We start from the raw sequence: 26,579 nt of genomic DNA, 5'->3' as shown, positions 1-26,579 counted from the left end.
AATGCTCCTCTTACCCCATAAATGCAGCAATGCTATACAGCAAGCACATAACTCAGTAAACTGCTGCTTCTGCCTTGTAACGTAACAAGCCAAAACTAAGAGAGATACAAATATACAAATATAACATACCTTGCATGGTCCGTGCATTTGCCCTACCTGGGCTCCAGGCTGAGTTTGCTGCAGAGTGCCAGCAGACTGTCTGTCCTGGCCTGTGCACCTCCAGACCTCCCCTGTTTCCTGGGGTGCTGGAATCCCCCATCCTGTTAGGATTCTTCTTTCTGCTGCTGCCCAGCCAGTGCTGCTCACCTGTGCTCCTGCTGCCTCCTGAAGCCTGTATGGCACATGCTGGCCACATGTTAGAAGTGCAGGCTTGCCATTCAAAGGCTTGGGGTTTGGTTTGGTTGTTTTTTTTTTTTTTCTTTTCCCCTCCCTCCTCTCCTCTCTTCTCCCACTTCTCCAGCTAATCCTGATCTTCACAATCAGACACACCTTTCCCCTCCTGCAGCTGAAGTGGAGCAGGAGTTGCTGTTCTTTCACTTGGCTGCTGCTCCAGTCAGGCTTCTCCATAGGGAAACAGTCTCCCTCAGGGAGGTGGGAACAGAAAAAGGCACAAAAACATTTGCAAAAACACACATATATTTGTTCACTTAACTCCTTTTTGCTGCTAAACCCTCCCTGAGCTGTGGTGGTAAAACCAGACACAGCCCTTGCATAGAGAAAGGAGGCTGCTGCAGGATGGGCCAAGATGGGCCAAGTACATCGGCACAAAAGATTGGACGTTAAAAGGAAGTGTTTATATGGAGAGGAATATACACACTGTAACAAAACAAATCCAAGTCTAAGAGACTTCAGTGGAAAGTTTTACTGCTACATTTCCACCTGAGATCCTGTTCCACCTCACCTGCTCCTGTTCAGAGCAGGAGGCAGAAAGCCCAACAGATTATCTGGGCCTGAGGTTTACTGCAGGTCAGCAGCCAGCCAGCTCCTCTCCTTCACCAATGCCATGGGAGGCAGACTGTGGCCACCTGAGTCATACCCCCTGATACTTTCCTCCAAAAGCTTACACTGTGGGTGGCCAGCATGCAACTTGCTGGAAACTCCTGAAGCTCCCAGACCATCCCACTTAACCCCTGCATCAGTAACCTGAAATGCTTCACCATGCTAGGGAGGCAAAGCAGGACGCCCCTTTTCTCCTAGGGTGAAACTCACCCAGTTGTATTCACTGCTCTTTTTAGCCCAGGAATCTGATTAAAAGCTCTGCAGTGCAGTGAAGAGGAGGGCAGAAGGGAGACAGGACCAATACTGGCATCAGAGCTAACGTTACCACCTGCTCGGTTTGCTTATCCAGCCTGAAATACTGCATATGGCTAACTGTTCTGGAAGAGGTTCTCCAAATTCTCTGACCCTTCAAAGAGGTTAAAAGATTGAGATGTCTCATTCACAAATTTTGCTTCTTTTTTTTGAAATAACCTGTTCTGGATAAACCATTTTATTAATTTCTTTCTACTTAAAATACACATATTAGGAAGAGATGACATATAGCTAACATGGCAAAAAAATTCGCAGGAACAGACTAAGAGTACTAGTTCTCAAATAACCCCACCCACCCAAACTATTAAGTTTATATCAGCATTTTCTAGTTTTGCATACTTCTGGTATGTTTATAGGTAGATTTAGCCAAGTGGGACAACAATAATTACTTTCAAGAAATTCTGTTCCAACTAAGCATATTTGACATTCACACACAGCATAAAACTGAAAGTGCATACGTGGGATTTTTTCAAAGTTTAGGTTAAGCAGAAAAACAGCTTTTAGCTTTTTGTTATCTACATATGCCCCAATTCAAACTTTTCAGCTTAACCTCTCCTTGTCCACGTTTCAAATACTCGTGTCAGCTGGTTGACTGGCTAACACAGAATCAAATGCAAAGAGCATGTTATATTAACAGGGATTTGACATGACTAAATTATTTTACATCTTAGCAATCACTATTTCCTTTCCTCTTTGTAGAAAGGGAGTTATCCTTTAGCTGCCTCTCCTTGGAGGAGATAGGCTGCCAAGGGTGAGCCAGAACTTCCATGGCTGTAATTATGTTAATCATATCTGGATTCAACAAGAACCGATATTTATATTAACTTTTAGTGGAAAATAAAAACACATATACATGAAAGTAGTATGTGGAATGTGTACTCACCTTGCATCTGCTGACATGCGAGTAATTTCCTTTGGTTCATGTCAAGACTGTAGATACACATCCAAGGACAGAGATTTGCACTCAAGCACAGAAAAGGTGCACAGCAGACCGTGTCGTACAGCAGAAGGGCGTATTCTCACTGCTTAGCTTCACTTAGCTGCTTTAGGAGAGGAGCCTCCATAAGTTTCTCCCATAAATGAAGAGAGAAGTATAAACTGGAGTAATCTGTAGTAAGATCAAAAGTCTAGTCTGCGAATAATTCTTGATAAGAAATTTATTCTTATTTACCATTAAGTAACAATACAGCCCAAGGATATGAGCTACCTAATTTAGCTGGCTAAATTATTTTCCTGAAATAGGAAACATAAACCGTGACCCACTGTATCCATTTTGTCATTCAGCCTACTTCCATTTTTTTCTGGATTCAACAAGCACTTAAGAGTTTATTCTGGGGAGTCAATTCCACAAGTGTGTTGTCTACTTCTGTGGGAAAGAGCAGTACTAACCTCCACGACCACAGCTTGTCTTCCCCTACACAGGGGAATCAAGATCAGGACAGACTGCCAATCATAGGCAGCTGATGGACATCACCCTGGCTCTCTACAGGTCAAGGCAAAAATAATAAATGATTAAGGACAAGCTGTTGCTTCCGCCTGTCTCACTGCAGAGCAGTGGCTAGAACACCTGGCAGAGCCAGAACTCACACAGCGCTAAAAGCCACACGGGGTTTCCTTGTCTTCTTACCTAAGGATTTTGAGACTGCTTCCTGTGAAAGGAGTGCAAATAACAGTTTTGGAAATACCTAAAAGAGAACAACAAGAAAGACTTTTGCTTTGCTTACACACAGAAGGATCTATGTCACTATCAAAAGCCTTGATCTTACAGCTAATCACCTCAGACTGCTTATCTGTCAGATAACTTCAATTTGATCGAGATCCCTTGCTGCGACTTTTCACATTAGTGCAGTAAAATACACTGCTATGGATGTCCACTTCATCAGTGGGGTGGTTGACAAGATGGATTTTTTCTTTAGTCATCTGTTTAGCTACACAAAATGAGATAGGAGCACTGCTAATCACTGCTTTAGACATACCATAGCAGAGAGGCTGGAGAGAGTTGGAGCAAACTGCATGGGAAACAGATTTAATTCACAACAATAATTTATATTTACGCTAGGGACTGCAACATGATTAAAAATCCCCACTGCAGAAAAAGCCCAGGAGAACAGTGACTATAAACATCTTTCCTGAAAAAGCTTGATGAAAGGCACTAAATGCCAAACTCTAGCAGAAAGCATTAAGAGTGTGGAACCTAGATGACTCAAGAGGAGGAGTTATGAGTTGTCCCAGTAGTGCACTATAACATTTTAAGTAATTATTAATTTAATTTTTTAAAAATACATACTGGTGGCATATATTGGCATTTTAATGAAAAGACAAGTAGCTCAAGAAGAGACTGGCTTGCTGCATTCTACAGCCTACACAGGAAGAAGTCTGAGCTTAACAGCTTCTCTTCCCATCAGTAACTGTCATATTCCAGCTGAATAAAAGTTAAATAAATCCTAAAAGCTTTAATTTTTACTATGGAAGTGGAGAATGAAGGATCAGACTTCACAGCAGCATGAAGTTCCCCCAGTCCTCTCCATTTAACCAAGTTTTCATATCTGATAAGGAGAATTCTGTTCAGAAAACAGCTTTGTTGCAAGTGCTGACAAATGGATAACGCAGAGTTTGCTATAGACCTTGACAGAAAAATAATTAAGAGCATCAATCATAATCTATTTTGAAAACCTCACTGTGCATTAGATGCAAGTTATGAATGTCTCTTTCTAAGTCAAACATTCAGTCAACAGGGTGAAGACTGAGGTGCAGAGTGCGAGCTGCCTGAAATATGTAACCTAACGTCATCATTCACCAAAAGGTCTTGAACCAAGAGACTTGGCGCCCTTGGTCTCCCCTTTGCCTGAAAGTGTCCATGCTCAGAGACACAGAGGGGCTTTGAATTCCACAGCAGGGTTTGCTTGCACAAGATACAAGTGACAGAAGTACAAGTTAAGCCTTTAAAGAGAGACCTCTGCTCTGCAAGAAAAGCAGACTGAGTAAAGCCTTCCCATCATGCAGAGTAGAACAAATCCTCTCCTCAGCTCTGTAACTTTTACCAATTTCCTGTCTTGCACAGACCTCCACAAGCTCCAGAGTCCCTGTTGCCTCCAAAGGCCTAGAAGACTGAGGTATGTCTGCCCCACCTTTGCAGATGCTGATGTTGGAATGTAGGGTAACCTTGCTCCTCTGCAACGGGAACATGTTCTGAATGCAGTGGGCTCCAGCAGGTGCCACTCAGCTTTGTCAGAATAAAATGAACAATTAGATAGGTAGCAAACGGAGAAGCTTAGTTTTCATTGTCACTGGGTAATGTAGTTTTACTGAAAACTTCAACAAATTTGAATGATTATTTTCCTTTTCTGAGCTCACTCCTGACTTCAGCATACAGCCACACAAATACTCTTAATGTTTTTACTTCTGTTTTAAAACACATATTTCTGTTCTGTTATTTCATTGTTTAGCCCTAAATAACTAAGTCGTAAGCAGTTTTCATTGTTAAAAAATCAAAGGATTGTTTTCTAGTTCTTGGAACAGGATAATGAGCAAAAAACAAGTACAAAAATAGCTGCTTTCAGTTTAACAAACTCTCATTTGTTATCACTGAATTTCATTTGTTGAATTGAATGGCAAGCACAGGTTTTTACTGCATTTTATGAGGTTGCTCATAAAGATACATTTTTGCAAATTCTTGGGCTTGAGTTTAGCCTAAGGATCCCATTGGTCTGGGTACAGCTTGAGAGTTCCTGCTGTATAGAAATAAAGCATGCAGACGGAGAGCCTGAGCCTTGTTGCCTTCCAAAGAGCCTCTCAAAATACCACTACATATCCAGCTCCTCTTAAAACACTGCACTCACTTTGCTTTGAAAGACATCATTACATCTCATGTTTGGCTTATACTTTATGAACTGCAGAAATCTGTGAAGACTCAGGCAATGTAACAGCACATGCCCTTGAATTTTTATCAGTCTATGCAGAATCAGATTTTATAGAGAGCAATACTTGTTCAGCTGAAACCAAATGCTTTATTGTCACAATACCACTTCACTGTTTTTAAAGACACTGCGGTATTTTCCAAAACACACATTTCTAATTTGGTTTTAAAAAACTCCTTTGTGTTTATCAGCATGTCAAGGGAAAGGCAAACTAAGCCAAACACTACCATAATTCATTTCTATTAGAACATTTGGTGATGAGAATTTTCCAAGAAGAGCATTTGCAGAGAAGTAAAAAGCTGAGCTGAGAACAAGAATGAGCTCACCTGCAAACTTTGCTTCAGAGAGATCATCTTACTGAAGCATCCAGCACTCCAAAGGCAACACCCCCATCATCCAACCCACTGGCAGTCACCTAGTCACCAGATTGTTCTTGGTCAAAATTTCTTTATTTTTAGGACATAAATAAAGCTTTTTAATCTTCCAAGTGTGACAGTGCTGCCTGTCCCATTATGTGGTTGAAGTGGTTGTAGGTTGTGACTGGAGATCTGGGGGTGAAGAGGGAGAAGGCAAGGCCTGAACAATGCTGTTGTAGAAACTTCAGCAAAGGTTTTTGAGAACATAGGTATGACTTCATGACTGCTTAATATAATTTCCTTATTGAGGGAGGAGGAAGCAGTAAAAGACCTAAATTAAGCTTATGTGCTTTCTTTAAAGCTTTACAAAACCATCTCAACCAAATTCTTGGAAAATCAATCACACAAAGCCTTTGGACAGTCACAGCAAGAGCGATAATCTCTCACAAATTCCAGTTCTCCAAGCACCTGTTTCCATTCAAATGTTCACAAGAAGTTTGTTGACCAAGTTGGTAGTGACTGGCTAAGAAGATGAATAATAAAAAATGGTAGTGAAGCATCAGCTGTATGTTGTATGCAGTTAGTCTTTCTTCATTGTTTTCTTTCCTTCACCTTTGGCATTATACTGTTAGGTTATAGCCCAAACCCAGATGAATAACTCAAACACTGTTTGAACCTAGCTGTATCTTTCACTAGTACAAGCACCTATTTTTGCTCGATTTGAACAGGAGCACTTGTGGCAGTGACATGGAGTAGAATAGCTAAATTGGAATGGACCTGTGCCATTAATTTAGTCCAATGATACCTACAGTGTGGTCCAGACCTTGTGGAACAGAGACTTTTAGTTTCATTCTACAGACTGTCTTCTTCAACATACAAAATGGTCAAATAATTTTGGAGGCAGATATTATAAGTTTAGGAAATGACAGAAGTAATTTGGTCAGAATTGCTTGTAGCTCCTGAACTCAGATCCTTTACATGCATTTAAAATGAGATGAGCTGTAAATTCTTGAAGATTGGTTCTGCATCCTTGGGACAGGTAGATGAACATGGTAAAGGAATACAGGAAAGTTATATGATTTTCTCTTGCTTCAGGTGAAAAATTTCTCTCTCTATGAACAAGATTTATATGTCCTCTTTTTTCTTTCTATCTCCCTGCATGATATTAGACAACTGAGATAAGCTCACTGTTTCACAAAGAGCTACTTTACTTTCTTGTTATAAGTGTATGACTTAAGCCCATTACCCAAATTTGCAATGCTGCTAAGTACTCCCAAGATATAAAGACAAGTCACCTGAAATTTTGAAGTTATTCAGTCCACTGTATCACCACACTATCACACTAACTACTTTGAAATGCAAGTTAATCAACTCAACTGAATGGATACTTTAATCTCAGTGACTTTGTGCCCTGACTTTCCTCAATTTTAAGGAGATAAGCCTCAAGAAACATTCAGGTGCTGGGATGAGATCCTGCAAATACCCATATGACAATGATTCACTGTCTTCAGCACAGGCTAAAAAATAAGCCAAAGGGCAGCACACTGATGTAGAGAGAATCCCCCAATACTGACCAACTGCCTATGCAGGACCAGCTGTCCCTTCCACAGGCTGAGTTAAACAGCATTCTGATGAAATCATAATTGATAATGGACATCTGTGTCAAAATGATAGAATCATAGAATGGTTTGGGTTAGAATGCACCTTCAAGACCATCTAGCTCCAATGCCCCTGTCACAGGCAGGGACACCTTCCATTAGACCAGGTAGCTCTAAGCTCCATTCAGCCTGGCCTTGAACACTTCCACAGATGAAGCAACCACAACTTCTCTGAGCAACCGGCGCCTCACCACTCTTATAATGAAGAATTCCTTCCTAACATCCAATCTAAACCTACCTTCTTCCAGTTTAATGTCATTACCCCTTATCCTCTCACTCACCACACGCCCCCATAAAAAGGCCCTTTTCAGGTCCTGAAAGGCTGAAATGAGTTCTCCCCAGAGCCTTCTTTCCTCCAGGCTGAACAATCCCAACGCTCTGAGCATGTCTTCATAGGAGAGGCACTCAAGCCCCTGTGATCATCATCATGGCCCTTCTTTGGACTTGCTCCAACAGGTTCATGTCCTTTTTTCCTGAGGCCCCAGAGCTCAGCACAAGTGCTCCAAGTACTCCAAGTGCTGCATAGATGCTAGTGAAACAATTGCACTTACCCATCTGAATTACAGCTTTCTCTAACCTGTGAATGTTTGACTTCACAGACCTAATATGTTACTTTTACACACCAGTATAAATGGACTGTGAGTTAAGGACCAAAGTCTCGGGGAAACTCATGGGGTTTTATGAAGGAAATCACAAATAAACTTCTCAATATTTTCCATTAAACAATTAAGGCCATGCATAATCTAGCAGACATTCTTATGGCCATTGTCACATACATCACCAAAAATGCTTCTCCATGGATAAATTTGTAAGTAATTTGACCTAACAAAATATCCTACTACAGCTAAGAGTGTTTTAAAATCCAGACTATACAATTGTGTAGTTAGAAAAACCTCCCAAATCGAATGTATTATACAGGAGCTTAATTCCAAGGCTATAGACCCAGACAAAGATATTTAGTTTGATTTTTAAATAAACTCAGTCTGCTGCTCTTTTCTTTGACTGCAGCAATAAATAACAGCACAGTACTTCAAGGGTCAATGCTGCAATGTGTACACAGTAAAAGCAATTTATTATAGTTTTATTTCACAAGTGTCTATAGAGCACTGTATTCAGCAAAAAGGAAAAAAAAGCTGTGAAGCAGCATATTGTTCATCAGGATGACACATCACGGTAATTATTTCTGTTCTTCTGGGAATATAGGTTCTGCAACAAGGCACTTTTTGTTACAGCAGCAGTGCTTCAGAAAAGTAAATAATAATAATGCTGATATAAAAGTTCAGCAAATTAGAAGATTCTCAACCTGAATTTCAACAATTACTTTTATTTCAAAATGCAAGAGGTAAAGTATATGCTTTCACTGTAAAGATGCATGTAACTAACTTTAGCATGGTTCTTATGGGGTGCCCTGTCTGAGTATTTTGACAAACACTAATGTATTCCACTTTTCCTGAGTGAATATCCTAACAGGATGTTTGAGGAAGCATGCAAGTTTGGTTTTCTTTAGTAGGACCTCAGCTCTGCACAGTACTTTCTGACTCAGCACTAAAGGCCAAATTACATCAAAGTTCTATGCTGCAATCTTACCTTCTAAAAACTCCTAGCACAACAAATCTGTCAATACTTTCTGCCTAGCTACATTCTTTGGAGAAATGGCCAGCTGCTCCCATCCTGTAAGGTTTTTCTTCCACCTGGAACAAAATACTTCACACAAAATGCCATAATAGCATTGCTTTAGACATCAGTACCCCTCCCCAAGCAGAAAGCCATCCACTGCTGGCACTCCCAGCAGGCGACACACCTGAAAGTTCATTTCTCAGTTAATGGATTGATGGCTAGCTAGATCTGAACTGTAAACAGATCTCACCTCTCAAATATTTTAATGTTTTATTTTTTATTAAAATGTCTGAAAGATGTAAGTGTTGAACTTATTTACGTTTCAGACAATTTATTTTTCAAAACTTTTACTATGGAAGCGATCTTCAATCTTGACTTTCAAAGAAAATAATGAAAAGGAGGTTTTCAAGAATGTACTTGCATGAAATGAAAGGGTCCTATAGAATTAAATGTCTCTTGCACTCCTTATTTCATGCCAAGTCTGTATTTTGCTATCTAAAGATTTTATTTGAATCAAAGAAAAAAGTTTTGCCTCTGCATTTCTAGAGAAGTTAAGGGCTTTACATTGTCAGAGTAGTCTCTATAAAATTAACAGACACCAGATGACCCCACAGAACTCACTCAGCTAACAAACAGATTTCAGTTTCCCTGAGGGAAAAAGAAAAGGAGTTGCATAGCTTGATGTTCAAAGTTATGGGTGCTTCAAGTTTCAGAAGGAAAACTGCCCTGAAATTTACCAAAGATAGATAGATATTATTAGGATATATAAAATAGGGTTAGGATACTTACCTGAGAAAATCTTGGACTGCCTTTACATTTTATTGGCCAGCTGTACCAACATCTCTTAAAAAACAGCTGCAACTAACACCTAGGCAGAGCTTGGTCCTGTAGGAACACGGATGGTAGATGCCACTTGCACTTACTAGACACAGCTGAAGTGGAAGGGTAAGTCTATGTGATTAGACACCAGCACCAGACTGCCAGGAACTGAAGACACTTTGGAACAGCAGATAAAGGCAGGCCTTAAAAGAGTTTTAAAAAAATAGAATAGGGAAGGGGAAAAAAGTTAATTAGGTAGTTCCAGTAGAACACCCAATTCTCCAACCCACAAAACTAATTAAATTTCTGTCATTAATGGCAACAGACACAGAGATGGATCTTTTGTTGACAAGATATAAGTAGGGAAAATATGGCACACAGGTGCTTTATATTTCAAGCAGAGCTGCAAACACAGCTTTCTGGTATATCTGAAACTACTTAGGGTCATTCCTAGATGAGGATGCGTGTTCCACACAATTAGTCACACTGACAACAGGGTCAGAGTAAAAATGTCTTGAACTTCAAACAAAGCAATGGATTAGACACAGCTATTTATGCCAGAGATGGAATCTACTATTTATGTGGTGGCAGAGGGAAAACATGAGCCTTCTGAAATGCATTCTTTTTCCCTCCCTGCAAAAAGATGTCAGGAGAAGAAACATGTGTGCACATAAAAAGGTGCAGAGTTGGTTTATTTTAAATAAGTACTCATACAGAGGACATCAACATAATACGGAGAATTCGGTCAGATTCTTGCTTTATATTACCTTTTGTGAGGGAAAGATAATTTGAACTGAAGATTAGACTTGCTATTTGGCAACAAACATTGCAAAAATAGTATGTATTTCCATTAGGAGGTACTTTGTTACACTTTATTGTTGGCTCACCTCATGTTACATGACAATGCAGATGGCAACTACAATTTCCACAGAAGTTGGATCATGCTGGAATACACTATTTTTATAATAAAACCAAACCAAGTCTATCCATGTGTAACTTTAGCTGATTAAGGTTTCAACTGTAACAGTTTATGCATTTTTATTTCAATTTTGAACTTTAAAATTCAGTTTATTACATGACATCATATATCACAAAGATGAAGCCATTTGTTTCATTTTCTCTGTAGTTCAGAAAGGCAGATGTTGAAGTTGCGCCTCAATGTTTAAATTGATGCTAAGAACCTTGTAAATGGTTTAAAAGGTGCTGTGGGTTGACCCCACTCAGCAGCCTAGTGCCTGTGCACTCCCCTCACTCCCCTTATCTCTCCTCCACCCCCAGCAAGATAAGGAGAGAAGAGCAGCAAAAGTAAAACTCACTGGCTGGGATAAAGAGTTTAATGAATAAAGAAAAGATACGAAAAGTAAACCACCAAGTGATGCAAAAGCAATCCTTCACTACTCCCACAGACAGACTGATGCCCAGCCAGCTGGCAAACAATCACCTTAGAAGCCACACAACCTGCATGGCCTTCTTTCTCCACCTCTTCCTTCTTTTTATTGCTGAGGTGATGATTTATGATATGGAATAGCCCTTTGGCCAGTTCAGGTTGGCCAGTTCCCAGCCATGTCACTCCCAATCTCCTGCCTACTCTCCATGGGGGCAGAGCAGGAAAAAGAAAGACTTGAGCTTGGAAGGGTTGTTCAGCAACAGCCCAAACAACACCATGCTATCAACATGGGTTTAGATTTTAAATCTAAGACACAGCCCCAGATGGGATGCTATGAAGAAAGTTAACTCCATCTCTTCCAGACCCATTACTGAAAGAAAACCCCAAGAAGTCAGCTATTAACCTGCGTAAGATATATCACATACAACTCACCATTTGGAAGCCCAAAAATAAAAAGCAAGTCATCTACTGTAAAATGCTTTCAGCATATGAAACCATGTGCCAGATTTATCAAACCTGACAGGAAAACACTATAGTCAATACTCTGCCTAACACTGTAGCAGTGGCTTTGAACAGCGTACATATAAAACAAGCAAGCCCAAGGCCTTCCCCAAACATACAACTTTGTACAGGATCCTGTGGAACTTGTGTCCACGTTACCAAAACAGATCTGTTTTCCTCCTACAGTTTAGATACTGGCATCTGCTGCTTACTCCCAGCAGGTTGTGAGCAGTATTGTACAGTAGATATGCATAAATATAATCATAAATTAAATAAAATAAGCTAACAAGGTGCTCAGAAAAGCAGCTCTATGACTCTGCCACATTGCATGAGAACTCAGTGTATGATGTTTGCTTACTAAAAAAAACCCAAAAACAACCAAAATAAAACCCCTTAACAACAGAAACTACATATTTCATGGAACTCTTCTCCTTTTGAAAAGACTTCCCTGTTCCACCATCCAGGAGCCTTTATGGCAGTGGCATTCACTCCTGCCCATAAACAGACTGGGAATGGAGGGCAGAAGTGATGGTCTGTGGAAACCATCAGCGTGTCTTCAAAGACCTTCAGAGCTCCTCAGAGTCTGGAGGGACAACTGTTCATTAACCCCAACATACCCAAACAGCACTGCTCCCAAAGACAGTAGTTTTCAATCTACCATGAAGCTCCCTTCTCAAGCATAAAGGTGTTGAGCACCACAGATGTTTAACCCACTGAAAGACTTCAGGAGTTGGGTGTAAACAGTGCATAGCTTTCTGGCACATGAATATGTTTAAAGGCAAATGCAGACTGTATTCCTCTTTGGGAAACTACTTCTCATCTCCAGATAGAGGAGAGCCAGTAAAGAGGTCTCCATAAATAAAACAAGAAAGGCCACTGCAGAGTTGAGTGCCAACAAAAATTAACCCGTAGCACTGAGAAAAGTATTTAGCAATTCAGTCTTACATGCAAAGGCCACTCCTGCAGAGCAGTAAGGCTCTGCTAGAACAGGTCACTGCTTGCAGCTCAGTGTTGCTGCAGCAGGAGCTGTTGTGGGGCTCCAGCCCAGGACTAGGAGCTGGTGTGGGACTCCAGCCCAGGGGAAAGTATGTTCCCTAGAACTCAGAAGCATCTCTCCATGCAGCAAGAGCTTTCTAGGAAAGCTAGTCAGATTTGAACATGGACTAAGCAAGGTTATCTGCCCTGAGTTTTAAAGGTATTATTGCTCACTGGAGAGTTTTGTTCTGAATTTGAGAGGCTAAGGCACAATGAAAGTGAGCAACCAAGGCCATGATTCGGTGTCCAATTTAAACCAAACCAAGCTCCACTTCCAAGCGAGCTGAATCCACTTTAAGGCATATGGGGAGGGCACAATGAACACTGATAACAGCATCTGTCAAATCTAAACAGGACTAGAAAATTCTTCTCTTTCCAAAACATGTGACCTAGATTTGGGTTCTGGGATATCAGTGAACAAAACCCACAGTTTTGTTTGAGGTATTAGAAATCTTACAGCTTGTGCACAGCTCTGTTGCTTGCCACACACCTCAATGCAGATGTGCCAGAACCATCAGAGTTCTGCTGCAAAAGCATCAGCCTTAATTCCCCTTTCTTCTCCCACACTTTTTTGCAGCAGATCAAGGATATTTGCCATTCCACAGTGCCACGCAGCAAGTAAGCTCACTTCTAAACATATCCAAATAGAAGTTTCTAAACCGCAAAGTAAATATAGATCTTACAGTAAGTTAGGCAGCAAAAGACAGGTTATACCTAATATTTCATATTAAATGTAGTGTTATTTAGCTTTTTTCCTTGTCCTCGGTGTAGCAGTTACAAGAGGTTCTTTTGAACAGGGACTTTGACAGAAAGTAACAAATTAGTTTACTTTCTGGGCTTTTTAGTCCCTGTCATAACAAAATAGTGATCATCTTGCCTGCTCTTCATAGGAGGAACTTTTGATGCACCGGGTGTTCCTTTGTTATATGCCTGCTCCTTTGGGAGTGGCTTCTTGGCTGCTGGGGCCAAGCTTTTGTTTGTTTGCAAGTTTTTGGTTGAATGCTGACCTTTTGTGGAAGGCTGTGCTGGCTTTTTGGTCACTGCTGCTTTGGCTGAAGTTTGAGGAAGCCGTACAACGGACAAAGGTGTGCGTTCAGCAGATTTGGATAAAGAGGGTCCAACCTGAGGGGGATTACTAGCATTTGGCTGCTTGCTGCCAGCTGATGACACATTTTTGCTTGTAGGTAACAATGGAGGTGGTGACTTTGATGCTTTGCTAATGGTAAGGGAAGGTGCAGAAGCAGAAAGTTTCAGCTCAGAAGCAGCTTTCAAGTTCCTTGCCAGGTGAGAAGTTGTTTGTGGGGCTCTCCGAGGATTCTGAGACCCAGCACCTGAGATCTGAATATCATTTGCAGGAGGTTTTGCAAGGAGTTGCTGAGAATGTGCAAACTTGGCAACAGTGCACAGATTTGTAACCGGCAGCCGAGCAGCCCTGGGAGCAGCTGAATTCACCTTGGTTTTAGTGACAGGTACAGGTCTGCATTTAGCAGGGACACACTTCTGTTTTGAAGTGGTTGTTCCAGCTGTCCCAGACAAAAGAGATGGTTGTTTTTTAGAGGGTGAGAGGGCACAATGGAGTGCTGGTGCTGGGGAGCCCCGAGGCAGGGCAAATTTCCCCTTGGTAGCATCAGGGGACCGAATACGTTTGCGCAACGTTTCAGAAGGAGCAGGAGCCGTTCTTGTTCCTGCACGTGAAGAACTTTTGCTTCCAGGCTGTGAAGGAGCAGAAGCTGGTGAGTTGCATGCAGGAGACTCCAGCTTCTTTGAGGTGCCAGCTAATGGTTTGAAAGGAGAATGCACACCTGTTGCTGAGGAGCCTTGTAATTTGGACCTTACTGTTGATGACTTTGCAGCGGAAGATGGGGTCACTGGCACTCTTGGTGATGCTAGGGCAGGGGACTGAGGATGTTTAGCTAAAGCCTTCTTAGCACTGGCCCCAAGACCTAAAATAGGCGCAGGAGGTTTTGATGGCTGCTTTTGAAACATATTGACAGCTGACATTGGATTCATAAGAGGAGGCTCCTGATTTCTAGCTGACAAGCTGGGGACACTGTCACTGGTGACCCCTTTCTGAAATGCCAGGATTTTTTGTTCCAGAGTTGCAAACTGGAGCACTCGGCATGGATCATATTTGAGCAGAAAACCTTGAAGAGTGTCCCAGCCTCCACCAACACGTACCATCACGTGCTTGCCATGTAGCATCTGAGAATGGGGAAGAGGGGGTGGGAGTAGAACAAGAGAAATTCTTGTTTTATTTTTCTTCATCTTACATTACCATCTATTGAAATTGACTAAAAATAGCACTTCCTTTCTTACAGAGAAACATTTCAAAATAGAAATTATGTGATAAACAAGGTTTTTGCTTCCCAATTATTTTATTAGATAGCTTCTCCTGCACAGGTAATAATTCCGTGTCAGGAAATAATGGAAACATCTTTACAGAAGGCATTTAACCATTCTGTAAGAATCTTTGTTTAGTATACAGATTTCTGGGCATGGGTTTAATTTAAATTATGTCCTTGCAACACAAACTCTTATGATTGCTAACAAGAGTACTCAACAACCCCACAAATTATAAAGCCCAAGAATCCAGGTTTTGAACAAGCAACATTCTCAGGATATTCTATGCCATTATACTTCTTTATGTTGCAAGTCATTACTGAAATTTTAGAGACACCGCAGAGAAACATTATCTTAGTTTAGTGTGGTTTTAAAATCAATGTTTGTGGATCAAAGATCTAAAGAATGGAGTAATTACACCTATTTAGAATAAGGGATTGAATGTCAAGTTGTCCCAACCTAAATAATTCTGTAATTCTAAAACAACTCCAAAAAATGAGATATTTCACTTAAAAGCATTTCTCTCTCCAAAATAAATATAAATTTGAGTTCTAAAAAACTACTTACTCGTATGAAGAGTATTTTATCTCCCAGCCTATAACGTCCCTCTGACAAGTATTCAATTGAAAATCGATGAGAACAACTGCAGGGAGGATCTTCTGCTATATGTTTTACCTAGTTATTAAATTGAAAGTATTTGTTAGTATTTTGACAGAAGCACAGGTTTAACCATCTATTGAGTTAATCTTCTTTTAAGATGGAAGACCCAAGAAGGAAACAAGTGAAAAAAGGGGAAAGGGAGTCCCCAAATAAAAGCTGGGTTAGAGAAGATCTGCCTCTAAGAGCCACTTAGAAATGCAACAAATTGGAAAGGTGAGACTATTGCCAAGAAATAGTGAATTTTAGAGAAAGTAAGGATCTAGTGGCTGACATTTCCAAAGAAACAGAATTTTTACATTACAACACAGAGGACCTTTAAAACAAACGAATTTTTAAGCAGAATAGGAAAATTGTTCATAATTTCCTCTGGACCAGTTTACAAGCTGTACAAATAATTTCCTTTTCTGGATACATATTCAATTGGTACAGCTACAGAGGCTTGATCTAAAAATCTTCTTTCAAAAGACTTTCATCAAAGCCTGCTTTAACATCTGATGAAGTTTTATGAAAAGATCAAATTGAAGAGCAACATTCATTGCAGTCATAGAAAAATTGAATGAGAGCATTTCTTATACTCAAAGAAGCAAGGAAAAGGAAGAGAAGAAAGGAAATCAATGTAGGTTCTATACAGTCCAAAACATATAGAACAGCATTTTAGTCACATTTTCAAAACAAAACAAATTGATAAAAAGAGGTGCATACCCTTCTGTTTGAGGAGGCTCACACATATTAGATGAAAACCAGCCTGTCCTTACTGAGACAGATCATACAAGTTCAAAAATAAGAGTTTAATTTAAAGCCCGTATCACACTAAGCAAGTAGCACTTACTGCCTCGTGTAGCTCCCCATGGTGACAACACAACTTTGGTGTGCTAAGAGGTGATGGTGGCCCAGAGGTCTTCAGCAGAGTTTCTTCTAGCTCAATTTCCTTCTCTAGTTTTACAAGTACAGGAGGTTCAACTCCATACCTCAAATACCAAAGCAGAGTGTTTAATTACTAATTTACTAAAGAAAACAAAAATAAACTATTGATAATAAACATGAAAAATTCTAAGCGCCTTGACAGACAAGGACATATGAATCCCTCAGAGGAGTAATGGCCTTGATAATCCAAAGAAAAGGAGCATCTGTGAGTTTCTGAGAAGCCCTTCCTCAGGTCGTCTTGATGTTACCAGAGGATGCAGCAAAAATACTGCCAAAACTACACAGTTGAGGTCACATTCAATTCAGATAGACTATCTTAAAGCTTCCAGTTCTGCACTAGAAATAAATTAAGTCTACATTTAGATAATAAAGAGATACCTTCCAAAAAGCTGAAAAATTTAAATCCTTAAAATCATATTTAATGCTCAGCGAGTTCTTCCAGGAGGTACACATTATCTATAAGATGAACGTATAACTTAAACATACAGCTGTAGAAACCAGCATGAAACAGCACCTCTCCAAGTCTGATAAATATTTGAAAAACCATTCATATTGTCTGATGAAATCCTAGAAAAGCTTTTCTTTAAAAAGAAAAAAAAGAAAAGCTACTCTTTACTTTTTGCCCAGAATTAACATCCACTGCATTGCACTTAACAGCTGCAAATAATGTCCTATCTTTGTCCTAGCTTTTGCTTAGTAGGATGTGTCCTTCAATTTCTTGTTGGGAGCATGTGTGGATCACGTACCCGGATACAATACGCCCAATTTCCAGCAGACAAAGATACACTTGTCTTGGATCTTTGTGCAACACTAAAAGGGAAGAGAATAAAGAGGAGTTATAGTTCATATTTATTGCAGGAGGCCTATGCAATTAGGTGCAGCCAAGAGAAGGGAAGATGAGGTATCCATGACTATAAATTTCCCATCATCCCACCCAGACGCAAGGTACATTATCATTGACAAAGCACTACATGCTTTACAACTCTAATTTTCTATTTCATAAAATCTTTAAACCTATCCTGGCACTCCTGAAACCACTCTTCCTTCTAAGAGAAATATGTTTATTAATCTTCTTTCTTGATGAGAACAGGAAAGAAAGAGACATGAACACTTCCCATTCCCTACTCCCAAATGCAATATCACAGTCTTAAAGATGAAGAGCACTTAACAATGACAAAAAGGAAAATACACCCATCTGCTCATGCTCAGGCCTACAGACACAGCTAGGTACATGCACTCTGGAGGTTACCATTCACAGGAAGATACACTGCAGGGGCCCTAGCTGACAAGTGGATGGCTACAGAGCTGGAGTGGTTTTAAACCTCAGCTGGGAGAGAACAACCAGGGTGACTGTTACCAGTTCAGTAAGCAACAGATCTTTTCTTATCACTACTTCAAAAGTTCCAGCTCTATATTTACAGATGAAATGCAACATCCTACTGATATCAATTTGATATTTAAATGCCTTGGCTTTAAAAGTGTTTCCCAAAGTATGAAGTCTGATTTTCTTGTTTACATCATCTACTCCAGTTTTCAAGTCTGCTTTTTAAAAGATCCAATTATGAAGGGTAAATCTAGAATAGAAAGTTGACAAAGCCATAACCTAAAAGCTACTTTTAGAGGCCAATTAATGGGTTTTTTTAGTGTATGTGCATATGAGTGTTAGTGTGTATTTGCCAGCTGTAACAAAAAGTGTTTTAATTTGCTTGAGTCCAAAAGGGAAAGATCCAAATACATCCCTAGCAAATATCAAGACATTTGTTTTGGCTTGATGTCAAAGGGCACCCCACAATGCCTACTCTTCCTTTCTGCTGTCTCAGGAGCCTCTTGATTTATTTCCTTCCCAGTCATCTACACTTTACAGGGGGTGCTTCTATATGACCCTGATGGGAAAAAGACAATTGTCAACTTATCCTTCCCCTGTTTCATTCATGAAGAATGGCTTGAAAGTCTGATGAAGAACATCAGTGGAAAGAATGTTGCATCTAGGAGGCTGCAAGTCTGCTCATTGCAACTGCCAAAAAGGCTCACAGAAGATATTTATGCCACAGAGCAAGTTTGCGTCAAGAGTTACAGACTTCAAAACACTTTGCAATGAGTGAAAGCCACAGCACTAGGAAATCATGTCTGCTTATCACAGGGAAGCTAAACAGGTTCTAGTTACCTGTCCACTTACAGGAACTAACATGTTTAAGTAATACAATTCATACAAGGAACCAAAAGAAAATTAAAATATTCTTGTAACTCAGTTCTACTCATCTGTATTTCCTGGCACTGAAAAAAGATACACTCACTAGTTAATCAAAATGAAACATGTAAATGATGGAGTTTTCTCAACTGTTTTAAAAGATGACTTATCTGCTAGAGATGCATGGGCAGTCCAGCCACTATATAAACAGCATTTAATTAGCATTAATGCTAATTAATAGCATTAATGGAACAAAGACTTCAAAATACAGTAAATATTATGACAATTTCATACAATTACTGAAATCAAAGATAGTTCTCAGTTTTTTGCTAGTCTGCTGACAGGCAGATATTTTGCTTACTAAAAAAAAAGCCAAGCAACAAAAAACAGAATTTGGCTCACCATAGAAAGTTTTGTATTAATTAATTTTTACTGACATAATAGCAGGTACAAGAGCATTTCCTTATTTATTATGTGATGAAAGTACAATCCTCTTAACTGGCAGTCAAAAAAATTTCCTTCCATCATACCAGTCTAGAGGATGCTATACAGCACCAGTTGTGCACTGGGGCAGGCATACTCATAGTTGGTAACATTTATTTTTATAACTATCTTACTAAATGGGAAAATACAAATGGTTTAGAGTAATGTTGTGTCCTGAAGTAAATATTAATTACCAACAGGCTGTTGCCACTTCAGACACAATGCCCTGATGCTGTTACCAAATTTAACCATCTTGAATGTATTATTCTGAGGGATTTTTGCAAAAAGAATGAGCTGTAATACCAAATAAAGGATCTTATTGTGAGTTGACTCCATGGCCCTGTGGTCTTCCCACACACAGAAAGTGAAACCACACTTTTCTCCTATTTCTCAGTGGTTCTTTTTACTGAAGAAAAACACGGTATTTTGTTGCACAGCTCTCAGTCCCCACTTCATCCCACACAGTAACTTTCAGAAGTTTGGAAAAGCATCACGCAAGTTACATTAGTCATTGAACTGATTTTTCAATGCTTGTACTTAGACACTGCCTTAAAATAAATAAGAGCTTGCATGACATATGCAGAGCCAAGAGAAAAAGTTCAAAAGTCTATAACAACGCATCTCCCTGACCAGGTAGTGATTCACACAGAGATCAAAGCAAATCTTACAAAAGAGAGAGCTACCTAAGCCTTCAGATTCAAAGAGGTATGTCTCATCAACTCCAATGGCTCTACACCAGTTAAGAAAGTTGGCTGTATTATCTCTGGCAAAAAAAGATCCTGACGGAGCATCCTTCTTACATGGAACTTTTCTCATAGGAAAATTCTGGCAAGGGAAGAAAACAAAAAGTACATTGTACACATCAACATTGCCAACAGATTTCAAAGCATTTTTGCAAAGGAAAATACACCCTAAATTCAGAGTACAGAAACAGTTGTAACTATTTTGTGTTCGCCTCACTATGTATTCCATAAAAAAAGCTACACTAATATAGAAGGCATTCTACTTTATCATTGTGAGTAGTCACTGAGTGAACAGTCCTTAGCTCTGCAGCCTTTGTACTCCAAAGTAACAGAGACTTGCTTGAGATACACATTTCAGCTAAGCACTGCCTCTCAATGGAACCACTGAAACCCATCTCCAGGCCTGGATACTTTTATGGCTGACCTGTACACCCGAGTTCAGCACCATTTTCTGGCATAAAACATACCACCAAGTGCCATATCTTAGTAACAACCCACACTGGTGTCAGGGGAACAAACTCCAGACTTGGACTAGATCTTCCTCTGGCAAGATTTCTACTGAAATCAAACCAAAAACCTAGTAAAGACCTTAGGATGTGATTAACAAAGCAAGCAATTTATTGGATGAGCTTATCCATCTATAAAGCCACTTTGTTGTTAATCAGTTTCTGGATACACAGCATACAAAACACTTCTTTGGGAAGCCTCACTAACCTGCTTTCCCTGTAACTACTACTTGAAATTTAGGACTTTGTATTTAAAAAATCATAATACAACTCACCCTTAAGTTATTTGTGCTACAACATTTTTTAACTGTGTTTTGAAGAACATCAATCAATTGACAAAGCAGCACCCCATTATCGAGTTCTTCTAGCAGTTGTTCTGCTTTGACTTCCATTCCTTAAAAAAAAAGATCAATATTACAGTTACTCCACAGAAGATAAAGAAGTTTCATATGAACTGAGAGACAACTCAAACAGCATTCCAGTGTTAAAGACTGAAAAATAGAATAAATATATAAGTAAAATAAAATAAAATATTAGTTTAATTAGATTTTAATTAGACTAACAAGATTCATAAATATAAATCAGAATTATTAATTGGGCAACCCTTAAGAGGTGACAGCTAATAAAACTGAAATCAAAGCATGCATTTTAATGCAATTCTCCCAGCCATTGAAACGCAAATACACCAGCTCTTAATAGTACTATAGACATTACACGTCAGTGCTGACTAGAATGTTGGAAGTGCTTTGAAATTCATGAGAGAGTGATTTATTTTTAAGCTCACCCAGCAAGCCAGACAGCCAAATGGAGAGATCTTCTTGCATAGGCACCAAAGTGGCTTCGTGCCGCACAGAGATCCATTGGTCATAGAGGCACACGTCTGCCAGACCCGGCCCGTGCCTCGGAGTCAGAGGACTTCTGGGACTCAAGGGAAGCTCATCTCCAAACCACACCTGCAGAAGACTCCAGTAAGCTGAAGACAGGAGGCTCCAATATTTGCAGTCAGATGACAAAAACCTGCGCTTCTGAATTAGACTGAAGAACTATTATTCAAAGAGTGTTCACTTCCCCTTCAACAGATGGAGCAAACCAACAGAGCAATCAAATGGTTCTGCTCTTGTTAGAAACTCCTGCATCAATATACCACTGCATTCCTTCTCTTGACTCCCTTGCATTTAAAATTACATACTTTCCTGAATCAGAAAAAAGTCAACATGCATTGAATGCTTTGGGTTTTTTTTAACTTAGCACATTTTAAGTCATGAAATCTGCAAATCACCAGAGTTTACTACAGATTACTGATTTCTTAAACATTTCAAAGGCATTTTGTGCTTAAATAATTTAAAATTATAGCATTAAAACAGGAAATATTCCCATGCAAGGGCACAATACATTTCTTGAACACAAATACTTAGCATTTCTCTTCAGATTTGTGTATCATGTAAATGAGAGACAACTTACACTTCAGGAAAAGGACCACACTGAAATTTTGTGAAGAAAAATTTCCAAGGACAGAATCTTTCTAGTATTCTTAACTATTTTCCTTCAGTTCAGTGTGTATGTGAAATATATTTATTTATACTTAAGTGATTAACTAGAATATAAGGTTATTAAAAATCCACTTCTTAACCATGATGGAAATTTTTCAATAATCTCAGGCTTTGACTTCAAAACCTTCTTAGCTAACAGCACTAAGAAGCGAATGGGTCACCTATCTGATAATAACAGTGGGTTATCCTTGTCACATTGCTCCTTATAAAAGGGGAAAACTACTACTTTTTTTTTTTTTTATATCAGAGGTAACTGAGGAATCTAGTATTTTGTCTGCTTCAGGGTAGACTTTTGTATTAAAAAGTATTATACATATATACAGGATTTCAAAACTTCAAAAGGCATTTACCTGAACTGCATTCTGCATGGTCACTTGCTTTACATTAGTTTCTCCTCCTGGGGAAAAAATAAGAGATTTTTATTACAGTCTCTACTGCTTTCACGAAAATCCTGAGGAAAAACCCATCAGTGCTGTTTTGGAAAAATAAGACGGAGTCTAATAGGAAGGGAAAGGGAAAGAGGAAAATATCTTAATAGCTAAAGTTTTGATCCAGCATTCAGTCAGCTTCAGTTCTCTGCCCTTAGATAAAAGTGCAGTTATTACAGCAAAAGTATAAAAAGTATGCATAAACAATGCTCCAAAGTTGGCAAGATTTTTAGGAGTGGTATGACATTTATTTTGTCAAAGAGTAATGCATATACTTCAAACCACTCTTGGATTTAACACTGTTGGCTCTGATTTTTCCTTACAAGTTACCACAAGTGTATCTCGTACATGTGCGCAGACAGATATATGCATCCTGAGTTTACATTAAATACTTGGAATATCATGAAAACCTTAAAGAAATAATTTTGACAAATAAGATTTTCTCTTACAGAATCATAAAACGGCATGGGTTGGAAGGGATCTTAAAGATCATCAAGTTCTAGCATAGACACATGAGAGAAATCAATGTTTTTACAAATCTCTGTTGTGATTGTGACTTTGCAGGCAGCATGCATGCACTGAGTTTTCAACAGAATGCTGCGAACTTTTGCAGCAACACAGTTATCAGTACAAATCCCTGGCAAAACGAACATTAAGGAAACTTTGGAGACAATCCAGTCAATGCTTTCTCTCCTGAAGCCAACACTGTATTTTCCAGCAATACTTTTAGCCATGGGCAAATCCAGCGCAAGCTCTACACTGTGCTAAGGATTAGTAAGTCTTTCCCTGGAGGATCCAGGTCTAAAGATGTGCAGCGTTGCCAGGTTAGCTGCATGCATGTGTACAAAGGGTATTTCTCCATAATAATTTTCCAGTGGTATTTTACAATGTCAATAAGTTCCTGTCTGAGTCTTGAAATCTGTTAAAAACAACTTACTTGCTCTGTTACTCAATAGCTGCAATAAAATTTTATCTGAAAACCAGATTGCAGACATTATCAGACATTTTTAACTCATCTGTTTTCATTTGAAATTAAGTATTTTTCCTCTCCTGTCCCAGATATTTAGGCTTTGTATGTAGATGGCATCTTCTCTACTGCACAAGCTGGTCTTCCTATGATAAAAGACTGCACAGGCCACCACAGAAAACACAAAAGTAAAAATTCTCACCCTTTCATCCTACACAGAAAGCAGAATGGTGTCATTTTCTCCCCTTGCTCCTTCCCACTGCCTTAAACCCCATAGACTATGTGGGACCACATGTATCAGGCATTTCAAACAACTTACCTCTACGACTGGCAAATGAGCAACCAGTTTGGTTTCAGGTGAAGACACTTCCTTGTACCAGAACTGCTAGCACTTCTCAGACCTTATCAGAGACACTCCAGTGATATCTTTCCCCTCTCTTTTATTTCTAAGGAAGGAAAAAAAAAAGAAAGAGACATCCTCTCCTTGATGTAATTTTTCCTTCTATGAATGAACAAGGGAAGGGAAGGGTATATACCAAGCATTACTAATGAGCATGTTATGCTTCCCACAGCTTTGTCCAGGGGAATACGTTTTCCTTTGGCATAAGAAAGCTATTGTCCTAAGAGAAGCTCAATAAGAGGCTTCATTGATTAAAAAAAAAAAAACAACAGCAGAACAGCCAGCAAAGAAGCTGGTCTCATTAAAATAAGGAGTTCCATATAGGCTAACAAAAGCTCTAGCATATTAACTGCCAAGGGAAAACAAAAGACAGCCTAATTCACAGGGAGCACTCAAAACATGAACAAAGCAAAATATTCACACTGCAGCTATCACAGGAATCCTCAGCATCTGCAGTTTTGTGGCATGCCTGACAAAAACTAGTCTTGCCAAAAAAAAAAAAAAGAAAAAGAAAAAAAGGAGATTGAGGAAAATGGTGGCACTTGAACTTCAAGGGCCTGCTCTTCTAAAACAAGTTATTTTGTAAGCCCATATGTCAGAGCTCCCTAGAAAGCCAAAAGGCTTCACTTATTATCAGGGCATCTGAAAAACACTTAACAAAAACCCCCTCTGATGATGCGAGCTACAGTCCATGAATTTTGAGTTGAAAAGTAATACAGTAACAATTGCCCATTTTCAGATGCCAAACTGTTCAGCTCAGAGATTGCGGGGAATACAGATTAATGTAGCTTATCACTTACTGCGAGAGGCACAGGATGAGAAGATCTGCCCCCTTCAAGTAGTCAGCCTGTAAATGTGCAGAAGGTGCTGTAGTGAGGTGAATACTGCAATACCAGGCAGAGTCATAACCAAATCTGACTTCTTCTAAAACCAGTTGGGTTCCCTGCATCAAAAAGCTGTACATAATGAATTAAGTAAGTACCTGATACTGAATTTTGGCAGCTCCGGATAGGACTGCATCAGTTTCTACACATGCCAGTTTTATCAACCCTCATTCAACAGGCATTTGGTGTTCAGACACAGAAGTTTGTGAAAGAAAGTACCTCAGAATAAAAGTACATTGTAACACGTCCCCTGCATAGCTTCAGGCTGTGCCATTCTCATTTCCAGGCAGACCTTGATACCCTCAAGGTCCCTTGAGACAGAAGACTGAATAAGCCCATCACAGTAGAAACAATTCTTTTAATAATTCTTCCCCTTCCTCCTACTGTTTCTGGTGTTGTTTGTTCCCCTCCCTGCTCCACCCCTTAAAACAAGGAAAACACCAGAAACGTGAGCTTTTCCCAACCATGGGGCAACCAGACCAGTTCCAAGCTCAGTAAGCATAGAGATCCCCCCCCCCCCCACCACCACCCCCACTTTCAGAAAAACCCTCTTTTTGGCTGGTACTTTTGCTGCCAATGGCCCTGTGGGATGGAAGGAGAGGAGCTGACACCTAGCCACACCTTACAGGTGGACCAATAGAGAGACACTGATTTACTGGGAGACAGGTGGTCAGCCACAAATGATATATCAGGAGAGGCAAGAATTGCCTTCAGCTGGTTGAGTGCCAAACCTCCAGTGAAGGACTAGGGCTATGGATCAACACCAGGTGAGAGAGATGAGAAAAACATCCCTATCTATTGACACATGGCAATAGGGACAGGCATTCCTCAGGAAAGAGGGTGCAGACACACCCTGGACATGACCCACACAGACTTGTGAGACCACAGTTTGCCTCTGCTCTCCACAGAGATGCCCAGCATTTTGCCCCCAGACACTCTGAGAAACAGCAGAGTCAGCAAATACTAAAGCACTTTACACAAATACTTCAGGGTGTTAACACATGCTCTTAGATACTCCATGAGATAGCCTGCTTAGGATCAGTTGTATCAGGATTTATAGATCACTCAGTGGGCCCCAACCAGCAAGACATGCTGCACTAATTACAGCCCATTCTGTAGCACAAGACAAACTGAGTCCAAATCCCATTTTACTTGACTGAACAGTTTACATATAAACAAACAAACAAAATCCACAACTCTACAGATAGCTAAAACATTGATGAAGCAGCCATTGACCTAGCTTAAGCGGAACCTAAAGGGATTCACAGGCTCATTAAACTGCCTTCTGTTAACAGGTTCATTAAGAAAACACTTAGATAGAAACACTTCCACATCTTCACCCTATATTTAAGATATATAACACCATCTTCTATTCCATCAACACCCAAAGACAGTCACAACAGTTTAACCCAGAGCAACTGGATTAGTCTTGACAGTACCTACTGAAGCCCATGTTTATAAACACACTGAAATGAAAGAAGCTGTCATGTCAGTATCTGTTGAAACCTACTACAGGATAGTCAAGATTTTTTTTACAGACACATCTACTACCATGCAAAAGAAAAGGGGTAGGGACAAGAGACATCCACTGAACGGAGCACTACTCCATCACTACAGCAATTTCAGAACCTTTCTGTTGCATTACTGAGTCAGCGAGGAGCTCTGCTTCCCTGGGGAGGCCTCAGAGGCACGAAAGAGAAAGAACCAGACTAGTCAGTCCGAGGTGATGGGCTTTAAGGCGGCAACCAACTTCTTACATTAAGGCACGCTGACTGTTCTCCCCAGAGACTGCCTTTCCACGCCTCTCCATGAAGTGCACACAAGCAGAGGCAGCGAGCACGCTCTCCCCTACCAAATGGCACCAAAGGCCCTGGGTACACCTGTCAGAGCAGAGAAACCCACTTG

At 39.9% G+C, this 26,579-nt stretch overlaps 2 protein-coding genes across 5 annotated transcripts in view; both read right to left on the bottom strand.

The window, feature by feature from the left end:
- ANO4 (anoctamin 4) overlaps nt 1-2,324 on the bottom strand; it is a 210,754-nt gene extending 208,430 nt beyond the window's left edge. Inside the window, exon 1 of the mRNA XM_038152973.1 lies at nt 2,195-2,324. Coding sequence (XP_038008901.1) covers nt 2,195-2,255 — 61 coding nt within the window. The 5' untranslated portion in view covers nt 2,256-2,324. The remainder of the gene's footprint in view (nt 1-2,194) is intronic.
- A 3,243-nt stretch (nt 2,325-5,567) lies between these two features.
- On the bottom strand, nt 5,568-23,836 carry GAS2L3 (growth arrest specific 2 like 3). Of its 4 annotated transcripts, none has more exons than XR_005258819.1 (11): nt 23,710-23,836; nt 22,346-22,392; nt 21,230-21,398; nt 20,721-20,839; nt 19,880-20,021; nt 17,272-17,335; nt 16,431-16,569; nt 15,509-15,616; nt 13,609-14,803; nt 9,649-9,881; nt 5,568-5,776 (listed from the first exon to the last, which is right to left on the bottom strand). XR_005258819.1 is itself a non-coding variant. In XM_038152979.1 (11 exons), exons 2-10 carry the CDS (start codon nt 22,361-22,363, stop codon nt 9,811-9,813), a joined length of 2,025 nt encoding a protein of 674 aa, XP_038008907.1. In that variant the 5' UTR covers nt 22,364-22,392; nt 23,710-23,836; the 3' UTR covers nt 5,568-5,776; nt 9,783-9,810. The 4 variants fall into 4 exon arrangements, 3 of the variants coding, with proteins under 3 accessions (XP_038008907.1, XP_038008908.1, XP_038008906.1); XM_038152979.1 differs by having other exon boundaries at nt 9,783-9,881; XM_038152980.1 differs by lacking the exon at nt 5,568-5,776 and having other exon boundaries at nt 8,336-9,881.
- Nucleotides 23,837-26,579: the final 2,743 nt, after the last annotated feature.

This window comes from Motacilla alba, chromosome 1A (assembly GCF_015832195.1).
Source record: "Motacilla alba alba isolate MOTALB_02 chromosome 1A, Motacilla_alba_V1.0_pri, whole genome shotgun sequence".
Classification (NCBI taxonomy): domain Eukaryota; kingdom Metazoa; phylum Chordata; class Aves; order Passeriformes; family Motacillidae; genus Motacilla; species Motacilla alba.
Note: the sequence above shows the minus strand (reverse complement) of the source record. Positions and strands in the feature narration are given on the sequence as shown.

Bases quoted from the DNA above. Each gene is read 5' to 3' on its own strand.
- GAS2L3 (XM_038152978.1), bottom strand. The intron at 16,570-17,271 runs GTACGTGATCCA...TTGGTATTTGAG, and splicing joins ATTGGGCGTATTGTATCCGG to GTATGGAGTTGAACCTCCTG. The intron at 15,617-16,430 runs GTAAGTGCTACT...TTTAATAACTAG, and splicing joins ATGGGGAGCTACACGAGGCA to GTAAAACATATAGCAGAAGA.